The 18,074-nt window shown below is 41.6% G+C and overlaps 1 protein-coding gene and 1 long non-coding RNA gene across 9 annotated transcripts in view; one reads left to right on the forward strand and one right to left on the reverse strand.

The window, feature by feature from the left end:
* Positions 1-18,074, forward strand: part of ARHGAP19 (Rho GTPase activating protein 19) — a 135,711-nt gene that overhangs the window by 100,642 nt on the left and 16,995 nt on the right. For all 8 annotated transcript variants that reach the window (XM_021943545.2, XM_009215083.4, XM_003904065.5 and 5 more), the window contains 2 exons: positions 10,627-10,692; positions 12,845-13,036. In XM_021943545.2, the coding sequence (XP_021799237.1) occupies positions 10,627-10,692; positions 12,845-13,036 (258 nt within the window). The remainder of the gene's footprint in view (positions 1-10,626; positions 10,693-12,844; positions 13,037-18,074) is intronic.
* LOC103887669 overlaps positions 1-18,074 on the reverse strand; it is a 78,174-nt gene that overhangs the window by 16,298 nt on the left and 43,802 nt on the right. The window lies entirely within an intron of this gene.

Genomic DNA, 18,074 nt, shown 5'->3' on the forward strand with positions numbered 1-18,074 from the left:
AGCTAGAGTTTTGGGGGGTCTGCCAGTAGGAATTTTTGGGGGTCCATTTTGGCACTTTTTGGCCCTTTCAATCCAAACAGGCGGCTGTGTTTCTGCTGACATAATTTTTACCTAAAGAACTGTAGGTCTTCTGTGGATTTCAGTGGGATTCATTCCATTAGACAAAGGCCACATATACAAATCTTTGAATAAATATTTCCTGCGTTTCCACCTGCTGAAACCTGGGGACAGAACCCAACTTTAAGCTCCTAAGGCTTTCTGGTTTTAAGTGAGAGGGTCTGTGAGGCAGCTTTTTGCTCTCTTGGGGGCCCTTTGTACCGGCTGAATACTTGACTAACTTTGCGTTTCCTAAGGTTTTAGCAAAGGTAGCACGAGTCATGTGACCTTTTTCTTTAGTGTATACTTCCTTGATAGTGAATCTCTTAATTTTGGCGTCTCTTTTTTTGAGGACAATGTCTTGCACAGCCCTGGAAGTGGAGTGCAGTGATACAGTCTTGGCTCACTGCAGCCCTCAGCCTTCTGGGCTCAAGTGATCCTCACCTCAGCCTCGGTAGCTGGGATCCACAGGCATGCACTGCCATGCCTGGCTGATTTTGTATTTTGTAGAGACAGGGTTTCAACATGTTGCGCCCAAGCTGGTCTTGAACTCCTGGGTTCAATCCTCTGCCTCGACTCCCAAAAGTGCTGGGATTACAGTGTGCCAATTTTAGCATCTTTGCCATCTAGGAGACTAAAAGTTTCAAAGATCATCGGATTCTGGTTTCTTTTTTCTTGCAGTACAAAATACTTATAAAATTTGCCGTCTTAATATTTTTAGGAGTGCACAGTTCTGTGGCGTAAGTACATTCCGTTGTGCAGCCATCATCACTATCTGTTTCCAAGAACTCATGCAAATTGAGACTCTGTGCCCATTAACCCAGTAGCTCTGCATAGGCACTCCTCCCATCAGCAGCAGCCACCATTCTACTTTCCATCTCTAGTTTGACTTCTCTAAATTACCTCATGTAAGTGGACTCATACAGTATTTGTCTTTCTGTGACTGCCTTATTTACACTTAGCTGAGGTGTGCTCAAGGTTCATCCACACAGTATTGCTACAGGATTTCCTTCCTTTTAAGGGTACATAGTATTCCACTGTGTTTATATACCACATTTGCTCATCTGTTCATCAGTTGATGGACATCCCTTTATATTCAGATATCATCCTTTATCAGCTAATGAACAAATATTTTCTCCCATTCTGTGGGTTGCCTTTTACTTTGTTGATAGTGTGTTTTGATGTGCAAATTTAAAAAGTTTTATGAAGTCTAATTGGTCTATTTTTTTCTCTTGTTGCCTGTCCCTTTGGTGTCATATCCAATAAATCACTGCCAAATCCATTTGTCATGAAGCTTTTTGCCTTATGTTTTCCTCTAAAAGTTTTTATAGTTTAGGTCTTATATTGTATCTTTGACCCATTTGAGTTAATTTTTTGTTGTTTCTGGTGTTAGGTAGGGTCCAACTTCATTCTTTTGCATGTGGTTATATGGTTTTAGCACCATTTGTTGAAGAAACTGTCCTTTCTCCATTGGTCTTGGTCCTTTTATTGAAAAGCATTTGAATATATATGTAGAGTTTATTTCCTGGCTTTCTAGTCTATTCCATTGGTCTACTTATCTGACTTTATACTAGTACTGGTGGTGTGATTAGTAAATGTTAAAAGGTGTTGTAGTAAATTTTGGAAATCAAGCTTAGATCCTCAGGTTGGTTCTTCATTTAACATTGTTTTGGCTATTCAAGATGCCTTGAGACCATGTTAATTTTAGGATGGATTTTCTGTCTTTGCTCAAAACCTCATTGATATTTTGATGTTTCTAAGGTTGATAGGGATTGTATTGAATCTGTAGATTGCCTTGAGTAGTATTGACATCCCTAGCAGTCATATCAATAATATGAACATGGGATAGCTTTCCATTTACTTAGTTTTCTCTAATTCCTTTCAGCAGTATTTTATGGTTTCATTATACAGTAGTTCCCTCTTATCCATGGAGATATATTCCAAAGCCCAGTACAGCATGCCTGAAACTGTGGCTAGTACCAAACCATTATATGTATACTATGCAATTTCTTTTCTTCTTTAAATTTCACAGATAGAAGATGTATTCCTTTTTTTTTTTTTTTTTTGAACAGTCTCGCTCTGTGTGCGCCCATTCTGGAGTGCAGTGCCAAGAGCAATCTCGGCTCACTGTAGCGCCGCCTCCTGGGTTCAGCCATTCTCCTGCCTCAGCACCGGTAGCTGGGACTACAGGTGCCAGCCACCAGCTCGGCTAATTTTTGTATTTTTAGTAGAGGCGAGGTTTCACCGTGTTAACCCGCGATGGTCCTCGATCTCCTGGCCTCGTAGTCTGCCGCCTCAGCCTCCCAAAGTGCAGGATTACAGAAGTAAGAACCACTCTTGACCAGAAGGTTTGCGGTATAATTGGATCTTAGCAACCTCAGCATATGACTTTTGGTAAAGCTTTTTATTATTATAATATTTGTACCTTATTTTGCTATGGGTACATATAATGTTTGTTGCTTGGATTGGATATTACAATGATCAAGTCAGGGTAATGCAGAGTATCCATCACAGTGAATAGTTGTCATTTCTATGTGTTGCAGAGATTTCAGGTCCCTCTTCTAGTTATTTTTGAAATATACATATGATGTTGTGCTGTAGTCATCTGCTTTGCTGTGGTGAAATTCGGTATTTCTTCTGTCTCACTACATGTTGTACCTATTGACCAACTATAGCTACCCCTCACCCCACCTATCCCAGCATCTGGAAACTATTATTCTACTCCCTACTTCTATGAGATCAATTTTTTTCTTCTCTTTTCTTTTCTCTCTCACCGCAGGATACCTTTTTGAGATAGAGTTTTCCTCTTGTTACCCAGACTAAAGTGCAGTGGGTCGCGATCTCAGCTCCTGCAGCCACCTGTCTCTCGAGGTCTGTGATTCTCCTCTCAGCCTCTCGAGTAGCTGGGATTACAGTGATACCACTACACTGGACTAATTTTTGTATTTTTGGTAGAGACAGGGTTTCACCATATTGGCCAGGGTGGTCTCTAACTCCTGAGCTGCCGCATTGGCCTCCCAAAGTGCTGGGATTGCAGTGAACCACTGCGGCCGACCTGAGATCCACTTTTTAGCTCCACATATGAGTGAGCGTGTGATGATCTGTCTTTCTGTGCCTGGTTTATTTCACTTAACCTAATAGCCTCAGTTCATCCCTGTTGCTTTTTGCAAATGACAGAGTTTCATTCTTTTATGATGTTAGTATTCCATTGTGTATATACACCACATTTCTTTATCATTCATCCATTGATGGACACTTACATTGGTTCCCATGTCTTTGCTTCTTGTAGAATAGTGCTGCAGCAGTAAACATGGGGATGCAGATATTCCTTTGAAAACTGATTTTCTTCTCTTTGAATAAATACAGTAATTGGGATTGCTGTATTATATGGTAGTTCTATTTTAGTTTTTTGAAATCTTCATACTGCTTTCCATAATGGCTGTGTACTAATTTACATTCCCACCAACAGTGTATAAGAGTTCCCTTTTCTTTACATCCTCATCAGCATCTATTTATTTTTATTTTTATTTATTTTTTATTTTTGAGATGGAGTCTCACTCTCTCCACCAGGCTGGAGTGCAGTGCTGGCGCGATCTTGGCTCACTGCAGCTCTGCCTCCTGGGTTCAGCGCCATTTTTCCTGCCTCAGCCTCGAGTAGCTGGGGACTGCAGAAACCACGCCACCGCCTGGCTAATTTGTTTTGTATTTTTTAATAAAGGCGGGGTTTCACCGTGTTAGCCAGGTTGGTCTTGATCTCCTGACCTCATGATCCGCCCTTTCAGTGATGCCTGGCCTTTTTTTTTTTTTTTTTTTTTTTTTTGAGACAGAGTCTGCTCTGTCACCAGGCTGGGTGGTGGCATGATCACAGTTCACTGGGCTCAAGTGATCCTCCTACTTCAGCATCCTGGTAGCTGGGACCACAGGTGTGTGCTACCACATCTGGCTAGTTTTGTTTTGTAGAGATGAGGTCTTGCTATGTTCCTGCTTTATCATTTTCCCTAAAATTCTTCTTAACTATTACTAGTTCTGTCCTCTACTGTTATCAGTCCATCCTGACTCAGTCTGGTTTTATCTCTTCCCAACACCACATCTTTTTCTAAAGTTTACAATGTATATACAGTTAAGGCCAATTTCCAATGCTTAGGCAGTCCTTTTGTTGTTTCTCTATGAATTGGCAAAATGCTTAAGACCTCAGATTTTCATGTAAGCCCTGTTCCTTCATTTCCATTTCCATTTCCTTTCTTTCCTTTTCCCTTCCCTCCTTCCGCCACCTTTCTTCCACCTCCCTTCCACCTCCCTCCCTTCCTCCCTTCCTCCTTCCCCCTTCCTCTTTTGTCCATCCATCTGTCCATCCAGATATTCCTCCTCCTTCCTTCCTTTCTTTCCTTCCTTCCTTCCTCTTCCTTCCTTCCTTTCCTTCCTTCCTTTCCTTCCTTTCCTTCCTTCCATTCCTTCCTTCCTTCCATGCTTCCCTTCCCCCTACTTGTCTCTTCCTTCATTCCATTCCATTCCATTCCATTCCATTCCATTCCATTCCATTCCATTCCATTCCATTCCATTCCATTCCATTCCATTCCATTCCATTCCATTCCATTCCTGTCCCATTCCATTCCATTCCATTCCATTCCATTCCATTCCATTCCATTCCATTCCATTCCATTCCATTCCATTCCATTCCATTCCATTCCATTCCATTCCATTCCATTCCATTCCATTCCATTCCATTCCATTCCATTCCATTCCATTCCATTCCATTCCATTCCATTCCATTCCCCATTCCATTCCATTCCATTCCATTCCATTCATTCCATTCCTTCCTTCCTTCCTTCCCCTTCCTTCCTCCTGCCTTCCTTCCTTCCTTCCCCTTCCTTCCTTTCCCTTCCTTCCTTCCTTCCATTCATTCCTTCCTTCCTTCCTTCCTCTTCCTCTTCCTTCCCTTCCCTTCCTTCCTTCCTTCCTTCCTTCCTTCCCCTTCTTTCCTTCCATTCCATTCCTTCCTTCCTTCTTTCTTTGGTCCTCCATTCAGCCGACCTCCCAGACTCCGTGATCCTCCTTCCCAAGTGGCTGGAGGTCTGTCACCATGCCTGTTCAATTTTTCTGTGTTGTGGTGACCAGGGTACACCATGTTACCCAGGCTGGTGTTGAACTCCTGGGCTCAAGCATTTCTCCTGCCTTGGCCTCCTAAAGTGATGGGATTACAGGCATGAGCCACTGCGCTTTCTTTTTTTAAAATGAAGTTTACAGAATAGATGTCATGCGTCCTTATATATTCTTGTTTGGAGAAAATTTCGGTTGGTCTTAAGCTCTGTTTTATAGTTTTTCAATTTAGAAATTAAACTGGCCAGGCGTGGTGGCTCACGCCTATAATCCCAGCACTTTGGGAGGCCGAGGCAGGTGGATCACCTGAGGTCAGGAGTTCAAGACCAGCCTGGACAACATGGTGAAACCCCATCTCTACTAAAAATACAGAAATTAGCTGGGCATGGTAGCGGGCGCCTGTAGTCCCAGACAGTCGGGAGACTGAGGCAGGAGCATCAGTTGAAGCCAGGAGGCGGAGGTTGCGGTGAGCCGAGATTGCACCACTGCACTCCAGCCTGGCGACAGAGCAAGACTCCATCTCAAAAAAAAAAAAGAAAGAAAAAAAAAAGAAATTAAACTATACATATCATAATGTTTTTGTCACGAGACTCTTTAAAAAACCTTTATTTTGAAAAATTTCAAATATAGAGAAAAGTTAAAGAGTAAAACAGTGAATACTCATGTAACTCTCCCCCACTGTCAACAGATGTTATCATTTTGCCATATTAGCTTTATTTCTCTTTATATATGTTCCTACCTTTTTTTGGCTGAATCACTAAAAGTAATTGCAGACGACATCATGCTTCATTCCTAAGTACTTAAGTAAGCATCTCCTAATAATAAAAATATTATCTTATCACACTACTATTATCACATCTAAGAAACTAGCAAGAATTTCTTACCATCTCACTTTCAGTACATATTCAAATTCCCCAGCTGTCCTAAGAATGTATTTCATACTTGTTTTCAATATATGCCAATCAACGTTTCTGTATTGGTTTTAATTATTATGACACTTTTAAGCTGCACACTCATGCTTTTTCTTCATGTCATTTGTTGAAGCATCAAGTTAACTGTGTTGTAGAACGTCGCACATTCTAAATTCGTCTTCTTGTTTTCTCAAGTTATTTAACTTGTTCCTCTATCACCTTCCATGCAGTTCCTGTAAACTAGAAGCTAGGTCTAGAGTCTTAATCAGATTCAGATTAAGCATTTTCGGCAAAGATACTTCACAGGTGATGTTTGTGTGCGTCACGTTGCCTCACATGAGGAGGCACAGATTGTTTGATTTTCTTGCTCTTCATGATGTTAGTTTTGCTAACTGCTGGATCTTTCAGTTATAAAGGTACATTTTTTCCCCTTTGCAATTAGTAAATAACCTGTAGAGTGATTACCTAATAATGGTTTTAGCATCCATTGATAATCCTGCTGGAATCTATGATTACATTGGGTATTAAAAATGATGATTTTCTAATTTTGTCATTCAGTCTTTATTAGCTGACTTTCTTCTTTGGAACATAGCTTTTCTTTGTCTCATTCTCTCTCCCTTTAAAAATGAATATTAATATAAACTCATGGATTTTTATTTTTCCGAAGTGTTAGTCAATTTTATTTATAATGTTGATATTCTCTTGGGCAATGTGGTGAAACCCCATCTCTACGAAAAATACAAATATTAGCTGGGTGTGATGGCATGCTCCTGCGGTCCCAGCTACTCAGAGGCTAAGGTGGTAGGATGACTTGAGCCCGGGAGGTGGAGGTTGCACTGAGTCGAGATTATGCCACTGCACTCCAGCCTGGGTGACAGTGAGACCCTGTCACAAACAAACAAACAAAATTGATATTTAAATTATCCCAGATTTGGCCAGTGATAGCCCTTGTTAACTGACTTCTCCATCTTTTTGACAGGACTGTATTGTCTTTGAGTGTTTCCTTTCTGGTATAAAATGTTCCCAGCTCGCTTCGTACTTGTGCTGGCCTAGATCTGGAGTAATTATTTCACCAGGGAACTTTGGCTTCTGAGTGACACTAGGTATACTCATTGTTTCTGGTGTGTCATTGCTTCTAGGCTGCTTGAGGGCAAAGAAATAGATTAAACATTTTTTTAAAAGCAATTGTAAGTTCATATTAATACCACCAATTCAGATTTAATACTACAGAACGTTTTCTTGGCTTCTTTTGTTTTGTATTTGTATTTCTTTTTTTCTTACATTGCAAATTTCAGATTTTTTTTTCTTTTTTTGGAGAGTTTTGCTCTGTCACCCAGGCTGGAGTGCAGTAGCACAATCTGGGCTTACAGCAGCCTCTGCCTCCTGGGACCAGTCGATCCTCCCACCTCAGCCTCTCAAGTAGCTGGGTCCACAGGTGAGCGCCACCACACCCGGCTAATTTTTGTATTTTTTGTAGAGATGGGGTTTCACCATGTTGTCCAGGCTGGTCTCAAACTCCTGGGCTCAAGTGATCTACCCTCTTTGGCCTCCCAAAGTGCTGTGATTACAGGCATGATCCTCTGTGCCCGGCCAAATTTTAGATTTTAATGGCATTTGTATATGTTATTTACTCTGTCCTACAATAAGCTTAAATTAATTTCAAAATAATACAACTGTCACTACTGACAGTAAGCCTATATAAACTTGCTGATTGAAGTTCAAGATTTTCTTGCAATTCCTTTTTCCTTGAATATATCCCACTAAGGATATATAGTCAGAATACAGTTTTTTTTTTTTTTTTTTTTTTTTTTTGAGACGGAGTCTCGCTCAGTCACCCAGGCTGGAGTGCAGTGACGCGATCTCTGCTCACTGCAAGCTCCGCCTCCCGGGTTCACGCCATTTTCCTGCCTCAGCTTTCTGAGTAGCTGGGACTACAGCCGCCCGCCGCCACGCCCGGCTAATTTTTTGTATTTTTAGTACAGACGGGATTTCACCCTGTTAGCCAGGATGGTCTCGATCTCCTGACCTCGTGATCCGCCTGCCTCGGCCTCCCAAAGTGCTGGGATTACAGGCGTGAGCCACCACGCCCAGCCGAGAATACAGTTTTCAAAAGTTACATGAAATAATTTCTTTCTCTGTGCTTACATTGTCAGTTTGATATACAGATATGTTCTTTTTTTTTCCTGTTGGGTGTTTGGTTTTAGGGCTTGTCTTTTTTTTTCCTTTTGGATTTAATTTTATGTTATGAACCTGTAGTGTAAACATGGTTCAAAAGTCACTGTGGCTTAGGCCTGTAATCCCAGCACTTTGGGAGGCCGAAGCAGGCGGATCACCTGAGGTCAGGAGTTTGAGACCAGCCTGGCCAACGTGGTGAAACCCCATCTCTGCAAAAGTACAAAAATTAGCTGGGCATGATGGTGGGTGCCTGTGATCCCAGCTACTTGGGAGGCTGAGGCAGAAGAATCACTGGAACCTGGGAGGTGGAGGTTGCAGTGAGCCGAGATCGTGCCATTGCACTCCAGCCTGGGCGAGAGAATGAGACTCCATCTCAAAAAAAAAAAAAAAAGTCAAAACCACATTAAAAGATAGACTTAGAGAAATCTCAATCCTTTCTAATTCTTTTCATTGTTTTCTGGGTTATCCTCTTAGTGTTTCTTTTTATAAAAACAAGTAAATGTATATTTGTGTGTATATTGCTATTTCCCATTTTTTTCTTTTTGTTTTTTTTTTTTTTTTTTGAGACGGAGTCTCGCTCTGTCGCCCAGGCTGGAGTGCAGTGGCCGGATCTCAGCTCACTGCAAGCTCCGCCTCCCGGGTTAACGCCATTCTCCTGCCTCAGCCTCCCGTGTAGCTGGGACTACAGGCGCCGGCCACCGCGCCCGGCTAGGTTTTTTTTTTTGTATTTTTTAGTAGAGACGGGGTTTCACCGCGTTAGCCAGGATGGTCTCGATCTCCTGACCTCGTGATCTGCCCGTCTCGGCCTCCCAAAGTGCTGGGATTACAGGCTTGAGCCACCGCGCCCGGCCCCCCATTTTTTTCTTACACAAATGTACATTTACTTACTTTCTCACTCAACAGTATATCCTAGAAATCCTTCCATATCAATTCATTAAGTGTTTCTTCCTTCCCTCTGTCCTTTTTCTCTCTCTCCTTTCCTTTCCTTTCTTTCTTTCTCTCTGTTCCTTCCTTTCTTTCCCTCCCTGTCTCCTCTCCCTTCCTTTCTTCATAGTGCTGTATTGTATGGATGTATGAAAGTTGATTCAATCATTTCTCTGTTAAAGAACATTCGGGTTGTATCCAATTTCTTGATTAATCTTATACAAGTGTGTTTTGCATTTCTGGAGTTACATACTCAGGATATGTTACCAGAAGTGAGGTTTCTGGGTGAAAAGGTAAATGCAAATGTAATTTTATTAGATGTTACATACCCAGTTTTCCTCTATGGTAATTGTATTATTTTGTACATCTACTAAGACAGTATCAGGGTAGTTGTCACAGGATTCTACTCCATAGTAATGCTAAATGGTTCTTTCTTTCTTTCTTTCTTTTTTGAGACAGGGTCTTGCTCTGTTGCCCAGGCTGGAGTGCAGTGGTATGAACATGGCTCACTGCAGCCTTGAACTTCTGGGCTCAAGTGATTCTCACCGTTAGTCTCCTGAGTAGCTGGGACCACAGGCATGCACCACCATGCCCGGGTAATTTTTTTGTAATTTTTTTTTTTGAGACAGAGTTTTGCTCTTGTTGCCCAGGCTGGAGTGCAATGGTGAGATCTTGGCTCACTGCAACCTCTTGTCTCCTGGGTTCAAGCAATTCTCCTGCCTCAGCCTCCTGAGTAGCTGCGATTACAGGCATACGCCACCACGCTCAACTAATTTTGTATTTTTAGTAGAGATAGGGTTTCACCATGTTGGTCAGGCTGGTCTCAAACTCCTGACCTCAGGTGATCCACCCATCTCGGCCTCCCATAGTGCTGGGATTACAGGCATGAGCCACCGTGCTTGGCCATTTTTTAGTAATTTTTTGTAGAGACGGGGGTCTCCCTGTGTTGCCCAGGCTGATCTCAAACTCCTGGGGTGAAGTGATCCTCCTGCTTCTGCCTCCCAAAGTGCTGAGATTACAGACGTTAAATGAATTTTCTACACTGTGATTTTAAAATGTGATCTGGAGACCACTTGTAATTTGTAAGGATTTGAGGGGGTGGTTTTTGTCAGATAGAAACATTCCTACAAATGTCTATATTTTTGTCTTTGGCTTATTTGAATATATACATGCCATGTTTGATTTTTAAAGTGGCAGCAACTACATTGGTGTCTTCTTACGGTTTTTCCATCAGATTTGTTGAGGTATCTATTTGGTGGCAAGATAAAGGAAGCTATGGAGGGGCTATGAATTTTGAGGATCTTTGGCTTTTCTAAAGTAATCTGCTGGTCACATGATTTTGAGAACCACTGTCCTTGTGGCCTGAGAGAATGTTATATCCTAGTAATCACTGGGTTTTGATTTTCTTTTATGTCCTGCCCAGGCTCCTGCTTACATTCGGGAATGTGCCAGATTGCACTATTTGGGATCCAGAACTCAGGCATCAAAGGTAAGAATAGGAATCTGCTCTTAACCCAAGCAAGGAGAACGTTAAGATTGGTGGAGTTTTAAAACAAAGTATGAAGTCAAAGTAAAAGCTTGGAAAATAAGTTTTTAGTATTATAGCTCGAAATTACTTAGTCATTTTGCCATAATGGAGAAGACTAAGAAGTACGTTATGTATTAGAATACAAATGCTCCACATGTGAGGTGTGGTAGCTCAGGCCTGTAATCCCAGTGACTCTGGAGGCTGAGATGGGAGAGTTCAGGTCTACAGTGAGCTGATTGTGCCACTGCATTCCAACCTGGGTAACACAGTGAGACCCTGTCTCTTGAAAAAAAAAGTCCCCCCTACACACTATTTTTATTTGCTTTCAGAGGCTCTCTACTGATAGATGGTGTCCTCTGCGCAAGAGTGATGACACAGACCCTGTGTTTCAAGGTTTTTCATAAAGTCCTTCTGATATAAATAATCTGTGAATAGCAAATGTGTTAAACATTTTATAGGAATGAAAGGACAATTTTATCAATTTTATATAATTCATTCCTATTTTAGGTTCATTGGTATGGTAAAACTCTATCAAATGGCTAAAATACTTGAGACCACATGAGCTTAGATAGATAGGGAAATGTATAATGCTTATTCACAAGATTAGATATGATAATGATTTTTTTTTTTTTTTTTTTTTTTGTGACAGGGTTTCACTCTGTCGGGTAAGCTGGAGTGCAGTGGCATGATCTCGGCTCCCTGGTCCTCTCATGTCAACCTCCTGAGTAGCTGGGACTATAGGCATGCACCACCAGGCCCACCACCCTCCATAGCCCCTCCATAACTAATTTTTGTATTTTTGGTGGAGACAGAGTTTCACCATGTTGCCCAGGTCTCAAACTCCTGGGCTTAAGTGGTCCGGCTGCCTCAGCCTCCCAAAGTGCTGGGATTACAGGCGTGATCCACCACATCCAGCCTAGATACGATTATTGAGTTTTAAAAGTAAGAAGTTATGGCCGGGTGTGGTGACTCATGCCTGTAATCCTAGCACTTTCAGAGGCCGAGGCAGGCGGATCACTTGAGATCAGGAGTTTGAGACCACCTTGGGTAACATGGCCAAACCCCGTCTCTGCCAAAAATGCAAAAAATTAGCCAGGTGTGGTGGCACGCACCTGTAGTCTCAGCTACTTGGGAGGCTGAGGTGGGCGGATCACTTGAGCCCAGGAGGTGGAGGTTGCAGTAAGCCAAGATGGTGACACTGTACTCCAGTCTGGGTGACAGAGTGAGACACCATCTCAAAAAAATAAAAAAAGTGAGAAGTTAGGCACTTGATCTTTATGTGCTTGCTTGGGTCTTTTCCAAGCATACTTTCCTCTTTCTTTCCTGTTCTAAGCCTTTTTAAATAAACTTGCACTCCTGCTTTGAAAAAAAAAAAAAAAAACAAAGTCAGAAGTTAAAAACTTTACAAGCACTTTTTGAGTACTTAAATTTTTCAAGTTCTATTCATCCTGTCATGGTTAGAAACTTAAGTTGTCCACTTGTGCTATTTCTTTCTGCTCCTATTTGTTTCTCCCTCTTATTCAGCAAATATTCAGTGTTACCAGGAAAACAGTATTTGGTTTCAACTAGTGTAAATGGAGTGTGGTTTTTTGTTAGAGAGCTGTTTTTGTTCCTCTAGCACTGCTGTCTAGTTGTCATATGAAGTTGCCACGTGTGGGAATGAGTATTAGCCAAGAGTCAGAGCCCTTGGGCTCCCAGGTGGATCTGTCACTTTAGTATCCAGATGACTTTAAACTTACAGTTTAACCTCAGTGTTTTTCCATTGTCAGATGGGAATCATGATACTTTCCATGCTTACCTTGTTGAATTGTTGAATAAATTAATGAAATTAAAAGATGCTTTAAAAACTGAACTCTTATACAAATATAACTCTTGGTGGCAGTATTCTAAATGCACTTAGGTTCTCTGGGCAGGTCATGGGAGTGGGCTATTAATATAACCTATATTAATAGGTTCCTTGTTATCTGATAATAGTGTTAAGATTTTTCTTGTTCCTGAGTATAGGAGTATACCATGTCACCACTCTCCCTTTTTTTATTCCAGGTTTTTGTAAGAACCCCAAAACAAACTTGGCAGGATATATTAATTTACTCTTCTTTTAAATTTTCCTTAGGATGACCTTGACCTGATAGCTTCATGTCATACTAAGTCCTTTCAGCTGGCAAAGTCTCAGAAACGTGACCGGGTAGATTCCTGCCCTCACCAGGAGGAGACCCAGCAGCATACGGAAGAGGCACTGAGAGAGCTGTTTCAACACGTTCACAATATGCCAGAGTCAGCAAAGAAGAAACAACTTATTAGACAGGTGCCTAAAGGCAGGGAAGTCCTGATGGGGTTTAGGAGTGTAATCGTGGTTGTAGAATCAGTAGGTCATATTGTTAAGAATCTCATTTAATTTTTGGCTCAGCCAAGAAAGCAGGCTTGTCTATGGAATCTCCACGGCGATCTCTGTGCCACTGCTCCACTAGAGAAAGGAGTGGAGGCTCTTGATTTCTACAGTTAAACAGGAGGATCCAAGTGTGGTTAGAGTGTCTCTCATTTTGGTCATGTCCCAAGTTTGCTGAGAGAGGACCAGCAGTTACATTATATTGTTCCAAAGTTTAAACCCTCCAGATTTTCTTAGCAAATAACTTTTCTGAGTTTCAGTTTTCTTGTTTGTAAAATGGTAATAGTAACCTCAATGTTTCATAGTTCTAAAAATTAGAGATAATCTATGTAGAGTGGCTGGCATAGCAAAGTCTTAAGTGGTAACTTTTTACTAACAGTCGTTTGCAGTTAGAGAACACAATAAATCAGGGCCCTAGTGTGATACTAGAAAGTAGAAATTCTGGTGGCTAAGTTTGTTTATGCTGGAGCTATGGGAATAAATTTACTATTTTGGGACTCAAAGTGTGGTTTAAGTAAGTCCTGTGACTTTGGTAGTTTCTTTCTCAGGAGATTAATTTTGTCTCAATCCCTCTTGAATTTTACCTGAACAGGCACGGTTAGCCTCTTGACTTTTATTCAACTGGGACTTTCTTGGAGGAGTCTCTTTTTACTTATTTTATACCTACTCTCAGCATAAGGCCAGGTATAAACAAGTACTCAGATAATGGTGAACTGAGCTGTTCTTAAGAATTGACAAAGTCATTTGAGAAAAGTTTCTGCCATCTCTTTGAAGTTACTTTGAGATCTAGCAAATTGTGTTAGAATTTTACAGAATGTTGGCTGAGTATTGCTGCAGATTCAAGCCAGTCTAGTGATTTAATTCTTGATAGAAACTAAGTAGTTTCATGTAGGACAGGTATAATGACTTCTTTCAACAAGAACGCTGATACTGGCTGGGCGCAGTGGCTCACACCTGTAATCCCAGCACTTTGGGAGGCCGAGGCGGGTGGATCACCTGAGGTTGAGAGTTCAAGACCAGCCTGACCAACATGGAGAAAACCCGTCTCTACTAAAAATACAAAATTAGGGCCGGGCGTGGTGGCTCACGCCTGTAATCCCAGCACTTTGGGAGGCCGAGGCGGGCAGATCACCTGAGGTCGGGAGTTTGAGATCAGCCTGACTAACATGGAGAAACCTGGTCTCTACTAAAAATACAAAAAAAATCAGCCAGGTGTGGTGGCGCATGCCTGTAATCCCAGCTACTTGGAAGGCTGAGGCAGGAGAATTGCTTGAACCCAGAAGGTAGAGGTTGTGGTGAGCTGAGATCATGCCATTGCACTGCAGCCTGGGCAACAAGAGTGAAACTCTGTCTCAGAAAACAAAACAAAACAAAACAAAAACAAAATTAGCCAGGTGTGGTAGCTCATGCCTGTAATCCCAGCTACTCTGGAGGCTGAGGCAGGAGAATTGCTTGAGCCCGGGAGGCGGAGGTTGCGGTGAGTCGAGATCATGGCATTGCACTCCAGCCTGGGCAACAAGAGCGAAACCCTGTCTCAAATAAAAAAAAAAAAACACTGATACTTAAGAAAGAAAAAAATTTTGTACTTTTTAGAAAAACAGAAAATTATAGAGAAGGATAAGAAGAAAGCAAATTACTCTTCCTGCCAGTGTTTATGTTGTGGGCATTTCTTTTGTCTTTTGGTCTTTTTCCTCTGGATATCTTTTTACATAGTTATGATCATACCATCTACTTTAAAATTTTTTCCTGTTTTCGCCAAACATGACAGTCTAAGCATTTGTTATGCATGCAGACAGACTCCTTCCATACACTTTATTTTATTTTTATTTTTATTTTTAGTTTTAGTTTTTTGAGACAGAGTCTTGCTCTGTTGCCCAGGCTGGAGTGCGGTGGTACGATCTCGGCTCACTGCCACCTCTGCCTCCCCGGTTCAAGCAATTCTTCTGCGTCAGCCTCCTGAGTAGCTAGGACTACACGCGTGCGCCACCATGCCTGACTAATTTTCGCATTTTTAGTAGAGATGGAGTTTCACCATGTTGGCCAGGCTGGTCTTGAACTCCTGACCTCAAGTGATCCACCTGTCTCGGCCTCCCAAAGTGCTGGGATTACAGGTGTGAGCCACTGCACCTAGCCATCCTTCCATACATTTTAAATACTGCTGTATCTTTTTTTTTTTTGAGATGGAGTCTCGCTGTGTTGCCCAGGCTGGAGTGTAGATGTAAGGGCTCAAATATGATCTTAAGTAAATACGATCTTAAATAAAAGATCATATTTGAGTGCAGTGGCTCGATCTCGGCTCACTGCAACCTCCGCCTCCTGGATTCTAGCAATTCTCCTGCTTCAGCCTCCTGAGTAGCTGGGATTACAGGCATGTGCCACCATGCCCAGCTAATGTTTTTGTATTTTTAGTAGTGATGGGGTTTCACCACGTTGGTCAGGCTGTTCTCGAACTCCTGAACTCAAATGATCTACCCGCCTCACCTCCCAAAGTGCTGGGATTACAGGTGTGAGCCACCGCACCCAGCCTGCTGTATCTTTTTGAAGAAACTATAATTTTATTGTGTTCTAATTTTTTCTCTATGATTATAAAAATTATACATGCTCACTATAGAAACATTGAAACTCTCAGAAGTGTGTAAAGAGAACATAAAAATCACCTATACACATCCAGAGGTAAACACTGATAACATTTTAGAGTATTTCCTCCTAGTATTTCTCTCCATGAATATGTGTTTCACATTGTTTTCTTTTACTTAAGATCATATTTGAGCCCTTACATCTGGGCCAAAAGAAAAAATCATAATATGTATTGTTTTATATTCTGCCCTTTTCATTTAACTTTATATTACAAACATTTCTCGTATTATTAAAAGGCTATGAACAGTTTCAATGTTTATATAATACTCTTTTTTTTTTTTGAGACAGAGTTCCCTTCTGTCACCTAGGCTGGAGTGCAGTGGCATGATCTCACCTCACTGCAGCCTCCACCTCCTAGGCTCAAACAGTTCTCCTGCCTCAGCCTCCCAAGTAGCTGAGATTACAGTGGAGCACCACCATGCCTGGCTAATTTTTATATTTTTAGTAGAGACGGGATTATACCATGTTGGCCAGGCTGGTCTCGAACTCCTGGCCTCAGGTGATCTGCTTGCCTTGGGTTCCCAAAGTGCTGGGATTATAGACATGGGTCACCATGCCCAACCTTAAATGTTTGTATAATATTCTATTCTGCATAACCAAATTTATACATAATTTGCCTACTAAAGGACATATTTGGGAATTATATTTTTAGTTTATAAATTTTGTCCATAAGTATTTTCATTGTAGATTATTTGCTAGAAGTGGCATGATGAACAAGTATATATAATTTTTTTGGCTGCTATATGTACTAGGTCCCTTTTAATAGGTAAGTCCCTCTTTTTCTCCCTTTCTTCTTGTTTTTCCCCTTAAAACATTGCCAGTTTGTTTGAATACACTTTAAAATAAAAACTGGGTAAGTACCCTTTACCCAATTCCCCATAATATTAACATTATAAAAACGAAGAATTTAACATTAGTACAGGGCCGGGCAGGGTGGCTCATGCCTGTAATCACAGCACTTTGGGAAGCTGAGGTGGGCGGATCACCTGAGGTCGGGAGTTCGAGACCAGCCTGACCAACATGGAGAAACCCTGTCTCTACTAAAAATACAAAATTAGCCAAGTGTGATGGCGCAGGCCTGTAATCCCAGCTACTCGGGAGGCTGAGGCAGAGGAGAATCGCTCGAACCAGGGAGGCAGAGGTTGCTGTGAGCCAAGATCACACCATTGCACCCCAGCCTGGACAACAAGTGAAACTCTGTGTCCAAAAAAAAAAAAAATTAGTACATTACTTATTAACATTACAGATTTTACTTTTTTTCCCCCCCCAATAACCTTTTTTTTTGCTCCGGGATCCAATCCAGGGTGCCACACTACATTTAGACACACACAGACAGACACACACACACACACACACACACACACACACACACACACTCTCTCTCTCTCTCTCTCTCTCTCTGTCTCTCACTCCCTTTTTGTTTCTTTTTTCTATTTTTTTTTGAGACGGAGTTTTGCTCTGTTATCAGGCTGGAGTGCAGTGGCACAATCTCCGATCTTGGCTCACTGCAGTCTCCACCTCCTGGGTTCAAGCGATTCCCCCGACTCAGCCTCCACGATAGCTGGGACTACAGGCGTGCGCCACCACGCCTGGCTAATTTTTTTTTGTATTTTAGTAGAGATGGGATTTCACCATGTTGGCCAGGATGGTCTCAATCTCCTGACCTCGTGATCCCCCCACCTTGGCCTCCCAAAGTGTTGGGATTACAGTCGGGAGACACCATGCCTGGCCCACTCCCTTTTTCTTTATAGTCATGTGTCACTTGATGATTGGGATATGTTCTAAGAAATGTGTTTTTAGGTGATTTCATTGTTGTGTGAACATCACAGAGTGTACTTACATAAACCTAGACGGCGTAGCTTACTACACACCTAGGCTGTATGGTGTAGCCTGTTGCTTCTGGGCTACAAACATGTACGGGATGTTACTGTATTGAGTACTGTAGGCATTTGTAACAATGGTAAGTATTTGTGTATCTAAACATAGGAAAGGTACGGTAAAAATATAGTATAAAAGGTAAAAAATAGTATACCTGTATCGGGCAGTTACCATGAATGGAGCTTGCAGGACTGGAAGTTATTCTAGGTGTGTCAGTGAGTGAGTAGTGAGTGAATGTGAAGACCTAGAACATTGCTGTACACGGCTGTAGGCTTTATAGTCACTGTACACTTAGGCTAGACTAAACATAACATTTTTTTCTTCAATAATTAATTACCTTTAGCTTACTGTAACTTTTTTGCTTTACAGACTTAAAACTTTTTTAGCTTTCTGACTCTTGTAATAACACTTAGCTTAAAACACAAAAACACTATGCATCTGT

Source organism: Papio anubis, chromosome 11 (genome assembly GCF_008728515.1).
Source record: "Papio anubis isolate 15944 chromosome 11, Panubis1.0, whole genome shotgun sequence".
NCBI lineage: Eukaryota > Metazoa > Chordata > Mammalia > Primates > Cercopithecidae > Papio > Papio anubis.